The sequence below is a fragment of the Phalacrocorax aristotelis genome, chromosome 7 (assembly GCF_949628215.1).
Source record: "Phalacrocorax aristotelis chromosome 7, bGulAri2.1, whole genome shotgun sequence".
Lineage (NCBI taxonomy): Eukaryota > Metazoa > Chordata > Aves > Suliformes > Phalacrocoracidae > Phalacrocorax > Phalacrocorax aristotelis.
Genome location: NC_134282.1, coordinates 12,473,451 through 12,492,872, shown reverse-complemented (window position 1 = coordinate 12,492,872; position 19,422 = coordinate 12,473,451). Strand labels below are relative to the sequence as shown.

At 36.0% G+C, this 19,422-nt stretch overlaps 1 protein-coding gene across 4 annotated transcripts in view; it reads right to left on the bottom strand.

Annotated features, from left to right (window-relative positions):
• The window catches only part of PLS1 (plastin 1), a 45,534-nt gene that overhangs the window by 2,206 nt on the left and 23,906 nt on the right, over window positions 1-19,422 (bottom strand). For all 4 annotated transcript variants that reach the window (XM_075098851.1, XM_075098850.1, XM_075098849.1 and 1 more), the window contains 12 exons: window positions 19,136-19,299; window positions 17,765-17,894; window positions 15,961-16,093; window positions 14,957-15,038; window positions 13,478-13,643; window positions 13,240-13,382; window positions 11,638-11,730; window positions 9,896-10,091; window positions 4,887-4,965; window positions 3,614-3,728; window positions 2,778-2,911; window positions 1,708-1,831 (listed from right to left, as the gene is read on the bottom strand). In XM_075098851.1, coding sequence (XP_074954952.1) covers window positions 1,708-1,831; window positions 2,778-2,911; window positions 3,614-3,728; window positions 4,887-4,965; window positions 9,896-10,091; window positions 11,638-11,730; window positions 13,240-13,382; window positions 13,478-13,643; window positions 14,957-15,038; window positions 15,961-16,093; window positions 17,765-17,894; window positions 19,136-19,299 — 1,559 coding nt within the window. The remainder of the gene's footprint in view (window positions 1-1,707; window positions 1,832-2,777; window positions 2,912-3,613; window positions 3,729-4,886; window positions 4,966-9,895; window positions 10,092-11,637; window positions 11,731-13,239; window positions 13,383-13,477; window positions 13,644-14,956; window positions 15,039-15,960; window positions 16,094-17,764; window positions 17,895-19,135; window positions 19,300-19,422) is intronic.

Here is a 19,422-nt window from a genome sequence, read left to right as displayed (position 1 = left end):
TATGGCTCGCTGGTTTTATAGTTTTTTTTTTAACTCTGATTGTATTCTGAGCTAGGATGAGCCATCTGTATTTTGTATTTAATGCACAGACATGTGTTTTCTATTCTTCAGACAGCAAGTGCGATGGCTGCAATTATTTCTTCCCAACTGTTGAGGCAGATAAGCAGCTGATGATGTCAAACCAACAGTCAGCAGACAGTGCCAGCAAGGCTGGCTCTGTCCCTGCAGGGGCTCAGCACATAAGGCACGTGACATGGCTGCCTTCGCCATCAGGGCAGAACTAAGATTTCAAATTCAGTGACGTCCCATACAGCCACCTCATTAATTATACATTTAAAGGTAGTAATATACATCTGCTTGAAGACATTGAACGGATGGAGTATCTCCCCAAGACCACAAGCCAAAACCTCACCTTTGTCATTTTTATTATTTGACCTAATGGCAAGTTAATAGAACTTGGCTTTCATGGTCCACAGTAAATACCAGGGACCTCTGCTTTCTCTGCTACACAATCTGCTTGCTGCAGTGACCCCAAAATGAGACAAAAATTGTGAGAAACAATATCTATGTGAGTGTTGTCAAAAATCAATAGTAAAAAAAGGTATGCTAAATAATGTCACTTTACAGCTCCTTATCTTTATTGGTCCACAGTCAGTTGAATTACCTTAAAAACAAAAGCAATGCCTCACAAAAACCACAGGCGTACCAAAAGCAAGATGTTGAGACAGATAGCCTATGTAGTTTCAACTTATTTATACCACCATTATTACAATTTATGTAGAAATAAGACAAGCAGCAACCCCTTTTAAGAAGATTAAGACCTAAGTAACCTTCTAGAGTAAAAATTAAATATATTTTCTTCTATAAAATTTATATTACCTTTTGCCTAATGCTTACCTAATTCAATCTCATAACACAGCGAGCTCAAATATTTCACTTGCTACGTTCTTATGTTCCTGTTGTGAACCAGACATAACCGTTTCAGAGTATACAATGAACCTGTATTAAAATGTTATATTTGCATGCAAGTGCAATTTTTAATCTACCATTTCTAAAGAATGAGATTGACACAGAATGACACACCTGACATACATATTTCTTTCATGTTTAACACTTCAAGAACGTGAAAGGAAAGCTTCCTTTATCAATTTGTTCATACTTGCTGAATGGAAAAAGCTCCTCTTTTGTACAGGTCTGCTGCACATCAGCAGTGTCAATGCAGACAAAAGGTGTCACCAGTTAACTTGGGCTCCCTCTCCTGGCTCTGTCACGCACAAGTACCTCTTTCTGACCAGTTGTTATCAAACATGGTGACTTCCCCCTTCCAGCCTTGCTCCCCAGTATTTCCAAAATTGTTCTTCGTGTTTGTATGATCACAAGAGTGCCTATATCCAAAAATTTGGAAGACATGGGGCATACCACTCCCAAACACTAGTAACTTCATGCAGAAGCCCATTTGAAAGTTTAGCCTTTTTGTTTTTGGGGTTTTTTTATTTTGAATGTTAAGGCAGCAATCGTAATTTCTTTTTGTTTCTTATTAATAGACTTGTAAAACACTTTTGAAGATTTGCAGACTGTCAGAATTATTTCCTTACACACTTATGCTAGCTGATGGGAGAGCCACTGTTAAAGCCAAATCATTAACAGATGAGATTAAAAATCCCAGATCTGATTATATGCGGAAAGAGGAAAAGTAAATTACATTACCTTGAAACTCGTAATTGAAGTTTTCTTGTTTGCTTTTGCAAGTGTCTCATTCACCCACTTAATAATAATTTCATCATTTACTTTTTCTCCCTCTCCAAGGTCTGATAGTACATTCAAAGTATACCTTTAATAAAGAAAATAAAGAGACTGAGTTAAACTGAGTGGTAGAACTCACCTCTGCTAACAGCATTAAGCTACAAGCAAAAGTAAAATACTGCTTCGGCACAGTAACAATACTAAGTACTTATCTTCATAAGGTACTCTTACCTTGTAAACTATTCAGTACTTCAAATCTTTTTCAGTTGTTGACAGAATAAAGTAACACCCCAAAACTCATAATAATCACTGTTACATCTTCTTCATATATTTGTTTTACTCAGCACATCATAACTAATTTTACTTTATAAGGTTAAACAGCTCCCTACCATCCAAGTCCTTGAAAACTGAATCACAACAGTCTGAGAAACAAGAGACATTGAATGTTTTGGGGTAGGTGTAAGAAAATCAACTTTTGGAAAATATTTGCAATAAAGTACTCTTTATTGAAATCAATTTGTAAAGTATTTTTTTTCCAGCTCAGTCCACTAGCAAAATTTTCAGTTTATGATAGTTACATTACTCTAGCTGTGATGGCCTAAAAATTTCTTCCCATTTTAACTTCTATAGCATGCATCGCCTCTTCCTATTTATCTTTCTTTTTTGATTTTACAAATACTTAAATTACTCTTTACTTATGGAAAGATACGTGGAATCAATATGAAATAAGTTGTGCTTTCTTATTTGCTGCAGGATTTATAATTTTTATCACAGTTTTTAGTATATGTTTTAATTGTCTCTCTAAATGGATGTGTACACATACACACTATTGTGGTTTCAATCACTATGCAGTATGTAAAAACCACAAAAACATATAGAACTGTATCTTGGAGAAGAGGGATGTCTAGAGATGGCTCTCTAAAATACCTGTTGGGTGAACTGAACCCCAGCTTTAATTTGCCTAGATATACACACACATATACGCACAGATACATATATATACAGACATCTATCATATACTGTGCCTAACTTACCTTCTCATCAGCTGCCATACCAAAGCCAAAGTCAAAGTTGGATTACCCTCATTTAGATCGTGTCCAGCAATACCCACGAGTGAGAATTTGGCTTTTGTCTTCCCGAGTTCTACTGCATAATTGCAATTCTCAATCTAAAAAATAAATATTTGGTGCAAATAATGAAAAAACCTGAATATTTCTGTAATACAGACCCATGATCTCTGCGTATTTTTAATTACTTTGGCTTACTGTTACCTATGGTGAGATTTGGAACTAAAGATAGATTTCTAACCTTTCTGCGCTGATTAAAATAACACAGTTTTTACTATAAATGCAAGAATGCAAGATTCCAGCTATAACCTTTTTTCACACTTGGGAAAACCAAGCTCACTTACATCAAAATTGTTTGGAAAAATATTGAAATGTGTTGTTTTTAAGACGACAGTAATCTTTTTTTCCCCTCTGTGTTTCTGGCTTCATAATAATCACAAAACGAACTGAAAGCTTGGATTCTGCAAGTCTTGCACAAATTCTCCTGGCAGTGTATAGAACTGTTCTGTGAGGAAACACCTCACAGTATGAGAGCATCAGGCAACCATAGCTGTGTAAGACCTGGAAGTTTTACTTATATACCCTAATTACACCATAAATAAAATATTGTCAAAAAGTGTCCACATTTAGAAACTAAAGTGATACACGCTATAACTGCTACTTATTCCTTGGGATAACATCCCAAAGATATTTTTTTTTCCAAGGACTGTCTCAGTAGCATGCAAATCTAGACAATCCAGATTATGGCAAACAGCACATTGGAAGACAGTGAAACTGGGCTGTATTACAGAGTATCTACCCACCTTCTTCATATTACCGCCAAGTAATGGATAAGGAGGTTTGTTGACATGGTTCCAGTCAACCGGCACACGAGTCATATCATACAGTTGGAAGATTATTAAAGCATCAGAGAGGTCACTAAACCAGAGTAAAACAATGTTTTAAGTACAAAAGCTCATATTCACAATGCAAATATTAAGTACTTGAGACTCCTGGAAGTGTAATTAAGTTGCTGAAAAATTCCAGTCACATAAATAAAAATTTGTGTTGCTCTGTGGAGACACTGGCCTATATCCTATTGCTTGATTTCTGCATTTGTTTACATTAAATTGTACATTTAATTTAATTATTTTCACAAATTTCAGTGAAGTAAGCACAGCCATGGTTTTACCAACTTCAATTAAATAATTGCTTTCATATGGTAGGCATAGATAAAACATCTAACTAGAGATTTTTCATTAATTGTTCTAGATTTAGTTTCCTCAGAACTTCAAAATGTTATATACTCATCCTTCATCTGCACCTACAGATGTATTTTGCTAAAGAATAATCAAAACCAATACCACCAATAGTCTTTGTGAAAAAAAAAGACTATTAAGTATTGTTTTCCCATTATAAACTGCATCCCTGATAGTACCCTTCAGCTGGTTGCTAAATGAAATTCTCCATGTCAAACTATCTACAGATGGTATCACTTTACAGAGGTCAGAAAACAGAAACAATAAAACCTAACAGCAAGTATACATGCAAGCAGATGTTCCAAGTTTCTCCCTATACCCCATCTTTTATTGATAGGTTTTGAATCACTTTCAAATTGTGCCAGCAGTTGATCAGAAGCATCTAAAAAGCATGCTAAAAAGCCCTTTGTTTTGAGGGAATACCACACCACATAGATTCTTACAGTCAACTCAGCAGATATCTATCCTCTCTTATAGTTTAGAATTACATTACTGTTTTTGTAGATTTGCAGTCATTTCATCTGTCATGAAATAAAAAAATCATGCATTATAAAACACAGTTCCCTCAACTTTTTAAAAACATAATTCAAAGTACAAGTGAGTGAGGGGAGCACATAAAAACTTTTTAGGTTTTCTAGTATTTCTAGATCACGAGTAGAGTATCTGAGTCAGATACTGCTTAATGTGGTTCTACAGACCAGTTCTGAAGTTCCTATCACACAGTGTGGAAACCTGGAAATCACTGTTCTTGTAGAAATACAACTTCCCTTTCTTCTTTGCTTCTTTCTTCCCCTGTCATCCAAAGGAAATCAATTTGTTGTTTTAAAAAATGCCTTACCTGTATAAATGATTAACGTAGGGGTTTACACCCAGTGAATTCATCCAGTTTCTGAAAGTCCTTTCTTCCTTACTTTCTCCTATGGTGACAAATATAATGCTATATAAGTTACTGGAAAACACTTTTAATAAGCAATGTTTAAATTACTCTCAGTCCCATGTTACAGGTTCCCCTCCTCCCCCCTCCAAAAAAAAGGCAAGTCAAGGCAATCCTATAAAATGCAAAGCCCTTCAGTTCTGGGCACAAGGCCAGAGGCCCTACAGGAAGTATTATTAGAGTACATTTTTCTGTGTAAATATAATCTGATAAAATACAGAAAGAGACAGCTTTTTGGTTATACTTTAGATAATTAATATATCATGGAGAAAATAGTGATGATGAATAATAATTTCCTAAAACAAACAAAAAAATCAGTGGAAATTGCATTCAACAGTATCTTTAAATCTGTTTGAAATGGCATATTTTCATTAAAAGTTAGTACTAACACACTTATTGCAATTGCATCAAATTCCAGAAACTACAGCTCCACTGCTCTCCACAGAGAAGTTCCCGTATTAATTTGTGAAGGTCCTCCCCAAAGAAACAGACCTCACCTTTTTAGTTTTTAATACTGGAGATTCAGCAAGGCAGTATTATATTGGTTAAACTTGTGAAGCTATTTATACCACCAAGAGGGCTAGTTTTTCTTGTAGGTTTAACTAGCAACTGCCTATTAGAAATGCAGAAAATTCAGTAGGGGAAAAAAAACCAAACCAAAACCAAAGCCTTTACTTTCCTGATTTAGATAAAAACTACCTATTGTAATAATGAGTTCCTAAACTAATGCTCTTTCTCTACAAAGCTACAGTTTGCAGTAATACATTAATTTTCTACATACAGTATTACCTTAAGTTTAACAATGTATGTGTGGCCAACTGTATGTGAATCAGCGCTGCATAAGCTGTGTTCTCTTACATCAAAGAACAGTGTTTAAGAAAATATCTAGCCTGAATATGTGAGCTTGGAATAGTCTCATCCTTTGTTCCCCTAGGCTGATACTCCACAGTTAAGAAAACAGAAAGGACATTGAGGAGGGAGAAAACGTCCCCAAACAATGAAAGAATGGATTTATCAGGACTGAAACACGTAAATAAAATTAAAGAAAAATTTTACTAATTTTTTTGTTTGTTCATTAGAGGATAATGGTACTGAGTTTCTGTAATGAGGTTTGCATAGCATGAAAACTGTCTAATTTAGTACTGCAGTTCTGTGTTGACTACAGAACAATTAATGTTTTTGCAAAATGAAGCTACTCTCTAAACATGTATTTATCACTAGAAAGAAAACCTCTTTAATATTATTTTTCCATTAAATAGACCTATGTCAAAACATCAATTTTTAGATTGAGGTTACAATTTTAATCTAGATCTCTTTCCCTTTTATACAAAAAGCTCTGAACTTCCAAATATATTTATAAAAAATTTGAATTCAGAAATTTCAGCTGTTAACTGACATTTTCCAACAGAATAAATTTTATTTAAAAAGTTTCAGCCAGCTTACCAGTTATTTTCCTTTCCAATTATTATGAAATAGATTATATTTATCCTACTACTGTATTTTCTTTCTAAATTATGAGGTCTTTCAAATGCAATGCAAACAATTGTTTTAAAGATAACTTGTAAAAAAAAATTACCAAAGAATTACTGATTAATACAAGCTGAAACAAAGAAAAATACTATCCTGCAAGGTCTTCAGGGAATCAGCTTTGTTTCACGTATTTCTTTCCACAGCAAAGTTTAAATGACAACAGAGAATCACATTTTATGACAAAATTATTAAAAATATCAGCATTTTCCCATTAAAAAAGATACAATCAAAATACAAGCATGATGGTATAATTGAAGTTTATAAAGAGTAAATTAAAAGGTTATAGTATTTTGAAGCAAGTCCCTTTTGCTTTTTTCTTTTTAGGCTTATTGAGCTTCGAGTTGGTCTGCAATATCTAAAATATTGCCTGAAAAGGCTTTTAGGAACACTTGCCCATAGCAAAGACAGTAACAGTTCATTAAATAATCTTGTTGCTAAACAAGGCATTGCTACCAGAACAGATACTCAGCAACTACACTCAGACTGAGAATTTTCACACACGTGCTTAATACTGTCGAAAAAATCCAAAGTAGCCAGACAGGAGCAAGAGCATGCAAGTTGAGCAGCACCCTTTTGGATAGCAGGAATCCAGGAACTAAACCCAGCATACTATATTTAATATGCCACTCTGAACAAATCCCTTTATCATGCAACACGTAAGAGTTCATAAGTTTTCCAGATGACTGAGAACGGACCGATTTTTTCTCTCTATTCTTTTATACAAAATATACCTTGTGATCCTATCAGGAGCATATCTTCTGCTGAGTGGTGCAGCAGATAGCCAAAATCATTGGAAAACTGCGGAAAGGGGGGAGAGCTACACAAAAGAGAGAGGAGCAAATTTGGTAGTATCCTTTATATTTATTGCCATCTCTTTCTCTGAGATCAGACTGCCAGTGGACTAAGCAATGGCAACAGAGGACATCTACACTGGAGGAAACATGGGTGGACAGAAGTCCCTCCTCTTCCTCCCCTCAAGAACTCAGCTTTCTGTGTAACTTAGACTCCAAACTCAGCTGCCTTCCCCACAAGTTAGAGGCTCCTCAGAGCAACAGCAACACCCAGTTAAAGGTCGTGCATTGACTGAGGTCAGGACTCCCCCCCTCCATCCCCACATAATATCAAACGGTCATTTTGCTATGTCACTATACCTGAGGGATATTCTCTCTGTATGCAAGTGCACATCACCAGACTTGTTAAGCATTATCAGAGCAGATGTCAGATTAAGCACAGTGTTCGTTGTCTTAAACCAAAGAGAACAGCCATATCGTACTCTTTGGGTAGAACAGTCACTGAAAAGATGGAATTTAATGCAGGAAAATGAAGACTTTCAGAAAGCTCTACCCACCCACACATGCCTAGAGCTTTACATCTTGATTCATGGAAGGCCCCTAGTGGTTAAACCCACAGAAAGAACTATATGGCATTTGACTTACTGCAAGTCCTGCCCCATTGTACGTGAAACATGATGGACCTGTGGGGTTTTTTTTTCCTTCTCTTACTTATGACGGCATATTAAAGCAATAGAGGAAAAAAACCAGGAACAATGCAAAAATCAACCAGAAAAGGACAGAGATGATTAAAACATTAAGAAAATTTTTTTGAAATGGCAGAATAAACAATTTTATGGAGTAATAGAGTACAGAAAAGTACTAAATACAGTACCTACATTAGGAGGGGTCAAATCTGCATTTCATGAAGCAAAACAGGAAAGCATTATAAATTATGAGTCAGATTTCAACAATTTATTATGAAATTATAAAGAAATTAATGTCTTATATTTTATGTAACACTACCTTGAGAAAACGTCAGTAAAAACACAGGATTTTATAGAAAACAAAACAAAAACAGAAAAACACATTAACAGCATCATCTTTTGGCTGAAAAAAACCCTATTTTTATAATTTAGATCTACATGACACCACAGGAGTATCATTTGGGGACAAAGAAGAGTTGTCTACTTGCCTTTGAACAGATAACATTGGCATGATTATTCATCTCTACAATATATACTAGAAACAGTAAGTTAAATTTGGCCAGTATTTATCATTACAGAATTGTAATCTAGCATTCAGGTGATTGTAACTTCTTACAAACTGTTTTAGCTGAGACTCTGATCTCATCTAAGTATTTTAGGAAAGGTCAGGAAGTAGTTCAGCTGATTTTTGCCATGTCAGTGAAAAACTCTTCTAAATTTGACCAGATTTTCAGTATTTTGAATCATCCCTGCAACTTTATGTTCAGAACAGAGAATCTGAACTGAACATATTCCACCTCCACACAGCTCCTGTATACATTTCCAAGAGCATACATTTCTAACAAAATTGCAGCAGAGGAAGAGCAGGCCTTTCCTTCAATCATTTGTCCTGGATATCAGGGACTGCAGTGACTGGGGATATCACAGCTGAAAAGGGAAGACTACCTCCTGTGGTCTGATACCTCTATCACAGCTGGCACCCAGCTGAAATTAGAAGAGCAGGAAGCCTGAAACAGGAGTGGTCTGAGGGATAAAAGATTTGTGAAACAGGGATGCAGCAGAGCAGACAAATTATGAAAACAAGAGGAGCAAAAGAAGATGGACTCACCTAGATGGAAGGGAAACCTGATAGGAACAGTAAGAGGAAGGCAGGAGTAGGCAGTGCAGAGGAATGTGTGAGCATTGCTGATGATTCTCCCAAGTGCAGCACCCCTGATTCTCACCATTCCTTTGAGATCAGTGAACAACTGAAATACACTGGCAGGAGCCATTTCATTATCCTAGATTAGCTGGTCCACAGAAAGGGTAACAGCCAAAGATTGCTACCAATTCTCCTTTTATTTCTAGCATTAGGGACTGGAACTGTACAGTTAAAGTCCAAACTTGCTGATATGCTAGGATCTATATAGGTTGCTGATGCAAGAGATGAATATTGTTTGCTGATACAGAAGCCTTTTTTAAATGTTTCCTGTTTTAAAAGGCAACAAACTAATACACACACACACATATAAACACAATATGTGAAAAGTTCTTTAGAAGATTTTTACAGTTGCATAGTATAGCATTGCAAATTAGGAAAAGCTAGAATTTGTGCATCAGCTAAAATATAAACAGTATGGAAAGAAGCACAGAACACTGGAAAGGGAATAAGAGGACAGTTTTTACTACTGCAAATGAATGATAGAAGGTTATTCAGGAATAGCCTCTGGTCAGGCTAACACAAGTTAACAATATTCACAGTGATGGAGACTTCTACTAAAGCTTATATTGAAAGCTAGAGAAAGCTCTATATGCTGGTGTTAACACAGGCACCATCACACAGGGATCCTATATCACAACCTAGAAGGAATACTTAAATAGAAATCACTAATATTTTTGTCCCCTGCATGCTTAATAAGTTGAGTACCTTCTAATAAATTGAGATCGAAAGATGAATTGTCAGGTTTGTGTAGGGCTGGATATGTGTTAAAGAGATTTGCAACAAAAGCCAAATTGAGTTTAGGGTTGCCTGAAACCACGTCAGCTGGAGTTACAAACTGTCTGCAGCCCAGTTTATCTGCCTGTTGGAGCATGTATTCAGCCCTCCTCAAGTCATTTTTCTCCTAAAAGAAAAAAGAAAATTTGTAATGAATACTAGCATGTTTCCATTTTTTACTGAATCTTCAGCTTGGCAAACCTTTAAATGACCCATGTCAGTTCCTCTCGCATTCCCCCAATGCCTGAGCTAGCTCTTACAGTCCTTAACAATTCTCCTCTTCGCATCTTTCTTCCACTTTCTTTCTGTCCTCTGCTTCTGTGGCTGCCGGCACAGCATTCCTCATCAATCACAGCAACAGCAGTAGCAGCCAGAGGCATTGTGGTTGTATTTCCATTTCCAGGCTGCTGATTCCCCCACTGCATATTCTGCTACATGTGCCATAGGTTCACCATCACTGCTTTAAACTGATATTCTTAAGCATAGTAATTACAGAAAGTGCCCAAAACCCTCAGTAAGAGTGTGAATGCTCCAGAATGTGATAATCTACTACCTTGCTTTACTTTTAGTATTTTTGCCTCTGAATTGCCTTAAGTTGTTAACCTGTGCATTATTTTGTTTATTTGTCCTTATTATTCCTCTACATGGAACAAATCAGTCTTCAAAACTGTGTAGCATATAATTTTAGCCTCTAATCTTCACAACAGTAAGAGTTACTGTTTATAGGGAAAGGCGTTAGTAATTGAAGTACTGTTAGAATTTAATAACAGTCAGTAATTCAGCGTTGGTACACTCAACCAGAAACTTGCTCTACAACAAGTTGTTAGATGTTATTGATACTGGTTTATAACCCATTACAGAACATGATCATATGAACTGTAGGAAGTCACAGGTTAAAAACCCTACTATACTTTCTTTCTCCCCCCAAAAACCCAAAACAGAAGTAAACAAAGGAGCTCTCCTCACGATGAAGTTTGAGAGGACTAAAGCTCATATGACAACATAAGTTTGCATATGGGTTTTCATTATCACAATGAATAATGAGATTCTATGTAAGATTCTGATTGATGTATAGATATCTATCTTAGGCATACATTTCAGTTTTGTATCAAATGCATTCTCAGAATAATCGTTCTAATGAGCATTATGTAGCAGCTTGGAGAAAAGTGTTTTCACATCTACTTAGGCTGGTTTTAGACCCTCTATCCATTTACAACTTAAAGCTTGATGGTTGCCAAACTTTCCTTTCCTGCTGGTTATTGCTCACATGGCTCACATTATTTCTGAATGTTGTTTGGTTTGAAGGAACACAAGGTTTGTGAGATCTACTGTTTCTCCTTTTCTGAATTCCAGAAGAGGAGAACTGAAGAGGGATGTTGTAATGTTTATGTTGGAGGAGCCAGCTGAAAAGAAAAAAAGTTAGCACTACTCCAAGTAAAACACAGCTCTAAATTTTAGACTGCAGGATGCATTATCCTGTTTCAGCAGCACCCTGGAACTTGAGTAAAGTTTTTACCCATTTAAGCTTTTGTGACATTGAGGAATCTGACTGAGCTTTTGTACGTGTTACGAAACAAAAGGGGATTCTGGGACAGCATTGTAACCAGGATGTTGGATACATACACAGAGATCTCAGATAATCCCAGTCTATTTTTATGTTTCCGGATACTTACATGAAATCCTGAAAAGTCAATTTTACTGGGCGATTCATGGTCATCTCCTTTTGGTGCAATCTGATTTAACAGATGGTAGTATGCTCTTGAATCCTAAAACAAACAGTATAATATTTTTTAAAAAGTATGAGCAAGTATGTAGCCTTTCATCACCTTTTACTGCTCTTATAGTTCAGTTCAAAAGCCATAGAAGAATATGGCACGCTAATTTCAGTGAATATGGATGAGGTCATGCAGCCATTTCACTGCATTATTTCTCACAGAACTTATTTAGTCAGATGACATAGAAAAGGAATGTCTGCTAATTATTATGGACAATGTTAGTTAATTTTTTTCTGCTGGATATGAACTAGACAGCTGTAATTCAGATGTTTAAGGCAAATTTATATAGGTTACCCACAAAAAACCCACCATTGCAATATGTATCTTATTTTCAGCGTTGGTATTTTATTCCTTCACTACCCTTTTCAAATAGACTGTTTTATAAAAAGTTCTTTTTCTTAATCAACAGGGTAATTGGAATTAAAAATGGAGATCAAAGTGGCTTTTTTAGGATTAATCTACAGTGACAAAATAAATTGTGTTTATCTGATGCAGTTTTCAGTATGCTTCTGGTTCCAACCCCCAACTAAGAAACTAGGAAAATGAAACAAAAACCTGCTAGTTTTAGAAGTATTGAATGCTTCTCTTAAATAGCATGTGATATATTTACCATAGTAGCAGTTTTTATATAAAATGCTAGTTAAAGGTTTGCTTTGATAAAGCCTTCTTTGTGGCATTTGAAAAGACATCACTAGCAATTAATGACATGGTTTTCTTTAATGAAGATAGGTCTTATCACCTTAGGGAATCTTCCTCCTTTGCTTTTAGTTTTTAGAAGTTGAGCTTTTGTCTCTTCAACTGGACTTACTACAGTACTCTGCGTACCTTACACAGAATGACTGACAAAGAGAGAAGAATTATGCAGATCTGCCATCTGCCCCAAGGAACCAACATGGCTTTCAGTCTCCTTGTGTCAGTAAACTGGCACACCAGCAAAGCACAGTGATTGAGGGGGATCAAGAATCAGTAGCTACTCCAGACAGCCCTTTGAATAACTGCTCTTTCCTCAAAAGGTTTCCTACTCTGCTGTAGAATGCTGGGTATGAAGGGCAATCACCATTAGCAAGTATGCACCAGGAGGAGATCACCAGGAGGAGATTTAAAGCCATACACTTCTTCCTTAAAACAACAGAAGGAAGAAAATATGGGTTTCTGCAGACCCAGGAGCAGGGAAGGCTGAATAGGAAAAAGGTAACTAATAAGGTAGTGCAAGTTGTCCTAAGTAACTCAACAATCTTACAACATTAGAACTTCCCTGAATAAGAGCTTGTCAGAAGTGTTCGCTTTACACTCTGAGGTGATAATACATGGTATGAGCAACTGACTAGGATATAAGAGATAAAAATAATGCTCTTTCAGCATTGAAAAATGCAGGATGAACCTATAGCTAGAAAAAGCAGATGACTACTAATTTAAATACTTCTGATGTGGCTCATTTGTTTCTATACATAGTGTGTTTAAATACCATTATGTTCAATTATCAGAGCAATAGCTACATACCTTAATGTCTTGGCTGAAGTTACTAATTTTCTGCCACCCTGCATTGGCCAGATGGTAGTTCACCCACCGTAGCAACAGCTCTTCTGGGGAAAGCTTCATTAACTGATCTAGTTCTTCCCCTTCATTTAGCAAAGTGATAAGAGCTAAAAGCAAATTTGAAAGAAGGCTGAAATCATTGCTGTTGTGATCTCAGTTCATTCCAAATTGTGGACATTGCTACCCCTGGTATTACTCTTACCTTCATTTCTGGAGATCTCAATATCAGCCAAAAGACCAACTTTAATGATCTGCCACAAGAGTCCTAATACCAAGTGTGGTTTTCCTTCTTGCAAATCTTGTGATCCAATATTGACAACCGTACAGCCAATAGCAGATGCTGAGTTCAGAGCCAGGTTTAGGTTTTCCTATTTGGAATATCATTGTTTAACAAATTTATGAGGTTGTAATTCTTAGTAAATTTGTTCATATTAAATTTTTTAGGTTTCAGAAGGTATAAGAAATAATGCATGAGTGCAATGGTTCCCAGTGGAAAATGGCACTCTGGAGATTTTTTGGTGAACCACCATATACATTTTCAAAATTTAATGGAAAACATTATTGACAGTGTTTGATTTTTTTGGTGGGCACATATTATAGACCACTTTTAGCAGCTTGGATCACTGAGGAATACTCTAATCAAAATGGTTTTTGTAACCCTCAAGTATCACATATGCAAGTTAAACAATGTTGCTCAAAATATCAGGGGCTTGATCCTGTGGAAAAACATGTTCCTATGGAATTCTGCCCTGTGCAGGAAGCTACTGACATCACTGTGATCCCATCTTGGATCTTATACAGGCTGTCACAACTGTTAAACTGTAATTGAACAGACAGCATACAAAAACCATAGTAATTTAACATCCTGACACTGAAAGTAAAGCTAATGATTGCCATGGATTAAACATTCCAAGAAAAAAATACTTGGCAGTTCTCATAAATATTACTCTGTTTTCTCGTGTCATATTTTAACTATCTACAGAGACAATATAAACATGTGTAGTATCATCTTTGCTGACACATATTCTTTGGCAAAGTAGAGATTACAAAACCCACTTGGAGGATTTAGAACACGGTATGTTTTAAGTTTTCATATTCTAATGTCACAGCCTGAAATGAAGTGTCTTCCAACTGAGGTTTTCAATCAAGATTTTTTCTTCTTGTTAGGCTAGTAACTTATGGATCTACATCCTTCTTCCAGACCTGTTTTCTTATACCCAAACTAAGGTCTTAAAAACTGTTTCTCTCAAATATTTTCATGACTTCATAGACAATTAAAAAGAGCTACTCATCTTCTGTCCAAGCCACTCTCCGCTATTGAAAATGCATCATCTTACTATACAGTATACAGCCGTGCAAATAATTTCTGCATTGCTAAAACACAAACTGACCATCTGCTCAGAAGTCTAAAATTGTTTTCTTCAGATACTTAGTAAAGCAAAATGAGAATAGTGAATAAGGAAAGAACTAAGGAAAGCATGAAGTATACCAGTTTTCGTGCACATCATCTAAGAAACAGGAGAACTCAGAGTTTATTAGAAAATACAATTTCATGGTTTGACTACTTTTAATACATAGGACTGACTTTTCCTCCCCCAGGAGAGCTGTCATTAAAACAAAGCTATAGAAAAATACTTTAACTTTTTCATTTCTGGGAAGTTCCTATCTGTGCAGTACTTACAGAAATAGTGAAAGGAGTGAGTTTCTTCTTATTAATAGCCCTTTCATCAATTGTATCTGGTTGTGAAAAGTTGATCATTTTGCTAAGGAAGAGAAGTGAGACATTATTCAAACTTTCATTTCTCAGAAAATATATTATTTGATTATAAACTCCTAACCCTTTAAACTAGCTGTAAATATTTCTGACAACATAAAAAACGACCACCTCATCCCCTAAATCTCTTCTCCCTGTTAAATGATTGCACATTCATAATTACTTATTACCTGGAGGCTTCTGGATAAGAAACTTGAGCAATTGGGTTTTGTACTTAAGTAACACAGCATGTCTATGCTGTCAAAAAAAAAGTTCTTGAGAAAATTAAAACTGTAAGCTAAAGACAGTTAAATAGTTTCTAGTGAAAATATTCATAATATAACCAATATATTTCTCCACTGCATTTCTGTAGTATCTTGCATCTACAAGAATCTCAAAGACGAATTCACATGAATACTAGTAAGCTAATCTCTTGTTACCATGGTGTATGTGTAAGTACTATTAGTCTACTTTAACTAGAAAGTTACAGCAGACTAAAGTTATGTCACATACTATATGCTCTCTGTCTTGCCGTGGATTAATTCAGATTTCTGTTCCTCCCATCCTATGATTTAGTAACTAGATTTAGGAACTTCTAAAAATATTTGAAATAGCAACGATTCCTAATTATTTCAGCTAATGAATACATGAACTGTGTAGTTATCTCCTTTATGAATAGCCTGCACATATCTGACATGTGTCATTATGGATCCAAAGTAGAAACCCACTTCTGTAGCATACACACAGAGTGACATGAAAGATTTGCTAAAAACAGTATTTCTATGGGTAAACAGATTCTCCCCATCCTACACATTGAAATATTTAAGAGCAGAGTCCTGATGTTAAAGCCTATCAGAAGCTTTCCAGTTCATGTCACTGTGATCAACATTTAACCTTTGAGATTAATTTCTTTCTTACAGCCCTGGACTCACCAAAGAAGAATGCCATCGGCAAGGGATTTAAAAAGACTGGCATCTGCTGGGTTCATAGGTAGAAGGTGCTTACAATCTGGGTCATTTTGTAGAGCTTTATTTATCCAATTAACAAAAGCAACTTTTTCTTCCTCTGAAAAGAAAAAGTGGGATTAAAATAACCTATTATCATTGTCATAAACACGTGCTAATGAACATCAGACTTGGGTCAAAGAGGTTCATCTGCAACAAAATCCCTTTGTTTCACAGGTGCCAGTTATGAAAAGAATCAGACCAGTGGGAAAGCATGAAAAAATGTCAGGTGCAAATTGAACTTTCCCCTGCTCTACCCTCTAAATATCTGGTGATTTTCTGAAGGACAATATAAAAATCAGAGCAACATAACAGGTCATGATGGCTGACTCCGAGTTCAGTTTCTCAGCAATTGAAATAAAAACAGTGAAATTTGTGATCTGAAATATGCAACACCTCAATCTGTACACTGTTGGTTTAAAAGGCAGCATTTCATTCTGCCTTCTACTAGGACTTCAGACACAGGCAGTATTTTTGAGACTATTACCTGAACTACTGTGCTGTATCTTGCTTTGAGAAACTTAAAGTTTCATACCTCTATGTTAAATTCTCTTTCATATTTAGTGCAGAATTTATTACTTCGTATCCAAGAATGCTTACTGGGGCAAGAATCAATCAAGTACCAGCATCCAAATTACCAGGCAGTTCAGGTAGCATTCACCTCACTTACCTCAAAAAGCATACAGGACAGGTACCCATTACATCTCTTTCATTGTCAGTGGGAAGAAAAGTGAAATCCTAGTGCACACTTCATCTCATCATAAACTAGATGGCCGATGAGGCCAAGTCAGATGAATTGCAGTCTAGTGGGGTCAGTTTCTCTCCACCAAAAATGAAAGGATGTCTAAACAGTTAGCTCTCATGATGTCCCCTCTGCAGGCATCCTTAGAAATGGAATACATCCCCTGCTTTGGAGATAACCAAGTGCAGCTGGTGCTATAAGGATAATACCTAGAGAGATGGTATCAACACCTTTAGCTAACTGAAGTAAACCTTCCTGACATATCAAATTCTTAACTTGCTTCTGCAACCACAGCAAATCCCAGACTTGAGTCAATCAAAGAAGTTGCAATATTGCTTATTGCAATACAATCCGGGAACATTGTACCTAATTGCATTGCAGCTCCTGGTCAGAATGTTAACTATTACCAACCTAAATGACATGTAGCAGGGGGAGTTAGAAAGAAACAGAGATCAAATATTAAAAGCAGGTTCTCAAGTATAAGATCAGCTATTCAAAAATCACATGGGAGTGAACAATTCTGTAATGGCACAGAGACAGCTGAGGCGGCCCTTTCAGCCAGAAATTGTATGTGGGTTTTTTTCATTTTAGTTAACTCTGTGGAGATGAAAATGAGGATTCATTTTTATCTGAATACAGAGTAAGAGTAGATTAGCATGTAATTAAGCCAAAAACTTGACTAGCATTACTAGAAGTATGCCAAAGGGGACATTATTTTTTCTCCCCACAGGCTGGCAGTGCTTGCTTTCAATTTTTGCTCTGGTAAAAATGCCTAACTTAGTTTCATGCTGCACTCAAAGATAATAACAACTGAACAGCCCACTTTTTAATAAACTACCACCCATGCTTATATTGTCCATCTCCACACACTTTCTGTGTTAATTTGCTTTCAACAGCAACTTTTTCCAGTTGTTTTTTTACCTTGTCTGTAGTTCAAATTTAAAGAGTCTTCCTCCATGCCAAATTTGCTTGTGTTTAATTATTTCTTACCTGAATAAGAGTGCTGTGTCCCCTCACTAGATATTGCTGATGTTCCTCCAATTGCTGTAATACCTTGCTTTTTGTTTATTGATTTTCTGAAAGATTTGCTAACATCTTTACTTTTCAATTCCTGGATTATCTGGAATAAGAAAAATAGAGAGCATTTTGTGATTGACTATACCTTCAAATAACTGTTAACTCATCTAAGTACTCCAGAGTCAATAATTAATCTGACTGCTTTTCTTTGGTATTTACATTCTGTTCGGGGAAAAAAAATTACTGTATGGGTAAAACAATTTTAAATCCCTCATGAAACTTGCATAGTGGATATCTAATATATTATTTGTCAGTGAGTACCTCAAGTGCTACCTTTATTAAGCCACGCTATCTAAAAAAGTACATATGCAACAATCTACAGAATTTTTCCACAGATATTTTGGTAAAAAGGTATAAACATTTTCAATGACTATAGCATATTTCTTCCACTTACTTCATCATATGCTTTACAGTAAAAGGTTACTACATGACAGTTACAGATGCCCTTAAGCAAGCTGACACCATTTTCCACCTGCCTGCAATGTAAACCACATTGGATATACTGATATGTCCTAAATTTGCCCAAATACTGTAGAGGTCTCAAAACTGACAATGAAGTGTAAGTAACAGATACAGTTCAATACCTGGATGCAAATATTTGCATCTCACCTATGAACCACTGCAACTTACAATCTTGGAAAGAAAGATCAATAAACTAGATCAACAAGCAACCTGCTGCAATTAGCAGCAGTACTCTAAACACAAAGCAAAAAACTAATCATCCCCAAACACACACACAAAGCAAATGCCCGAGAAGTTTGCTTCCCTTAAATAAGGCACACTAACCAGTGATCCACACTAAAAAAGTCTGAGCTGTTCAAATGTCTTCACTGAAAGTGAAAAACTGTACCTCACTCCCAGTAAAAAATAGCCTTTAGCACAGAGTTTAAGCACAGTAGCGCAAGCATTGGTTTATCACTAAGAGAATTCAGAAGTCAGTATCTAATTATCTACTCTGTTGTCAGGGCAAGGGCTGACCCAGGAGTTCCTAACATATGTAGTCCATTCCGCCATCTTTGAGGAAATAGGAAGTAGGACTGATTGAAACTACTGTGCTCTCACATCCTGCCCAAATGAGATCTACTAAATTTAATGGGAGAGAACATATAAAGACTGGAAAGTAATTGCATGGGATATTATAAGTTGTTACAGACAGTTTTCCCATTCTCAAAATACTAGTGATTTGTATCAAAATAGTACTTCATTGTACCACTTTTTTCAGTTTTCTATCCTAGTTCTCAAAGATATCAGACAGTAGAGAAACATCCAAGGGGAATGTCTTACAGAGACAAATTCTTCAAAGTTGATTCTTCCATCCTTGTTGCTATCTGTCACTGCAATGATTTTTTCTACGATCTCCCGGACTTTGTAACCGGGCAAGGGCAGACTTGCTTCTTTAAACAGGTCCTGAAGCTCATAATCACTGACATACCCACTGTTGTCAATATCTGTAAAACAAAAACACAAGTTGTTTTTATACTTCGGTAAAGAACCGAGTATAGTAACTGTTGAGAACAAATAAAATGTAAGAAATACAGTTTTAGGAGACAAGTATTTCTTCTGACATAGAT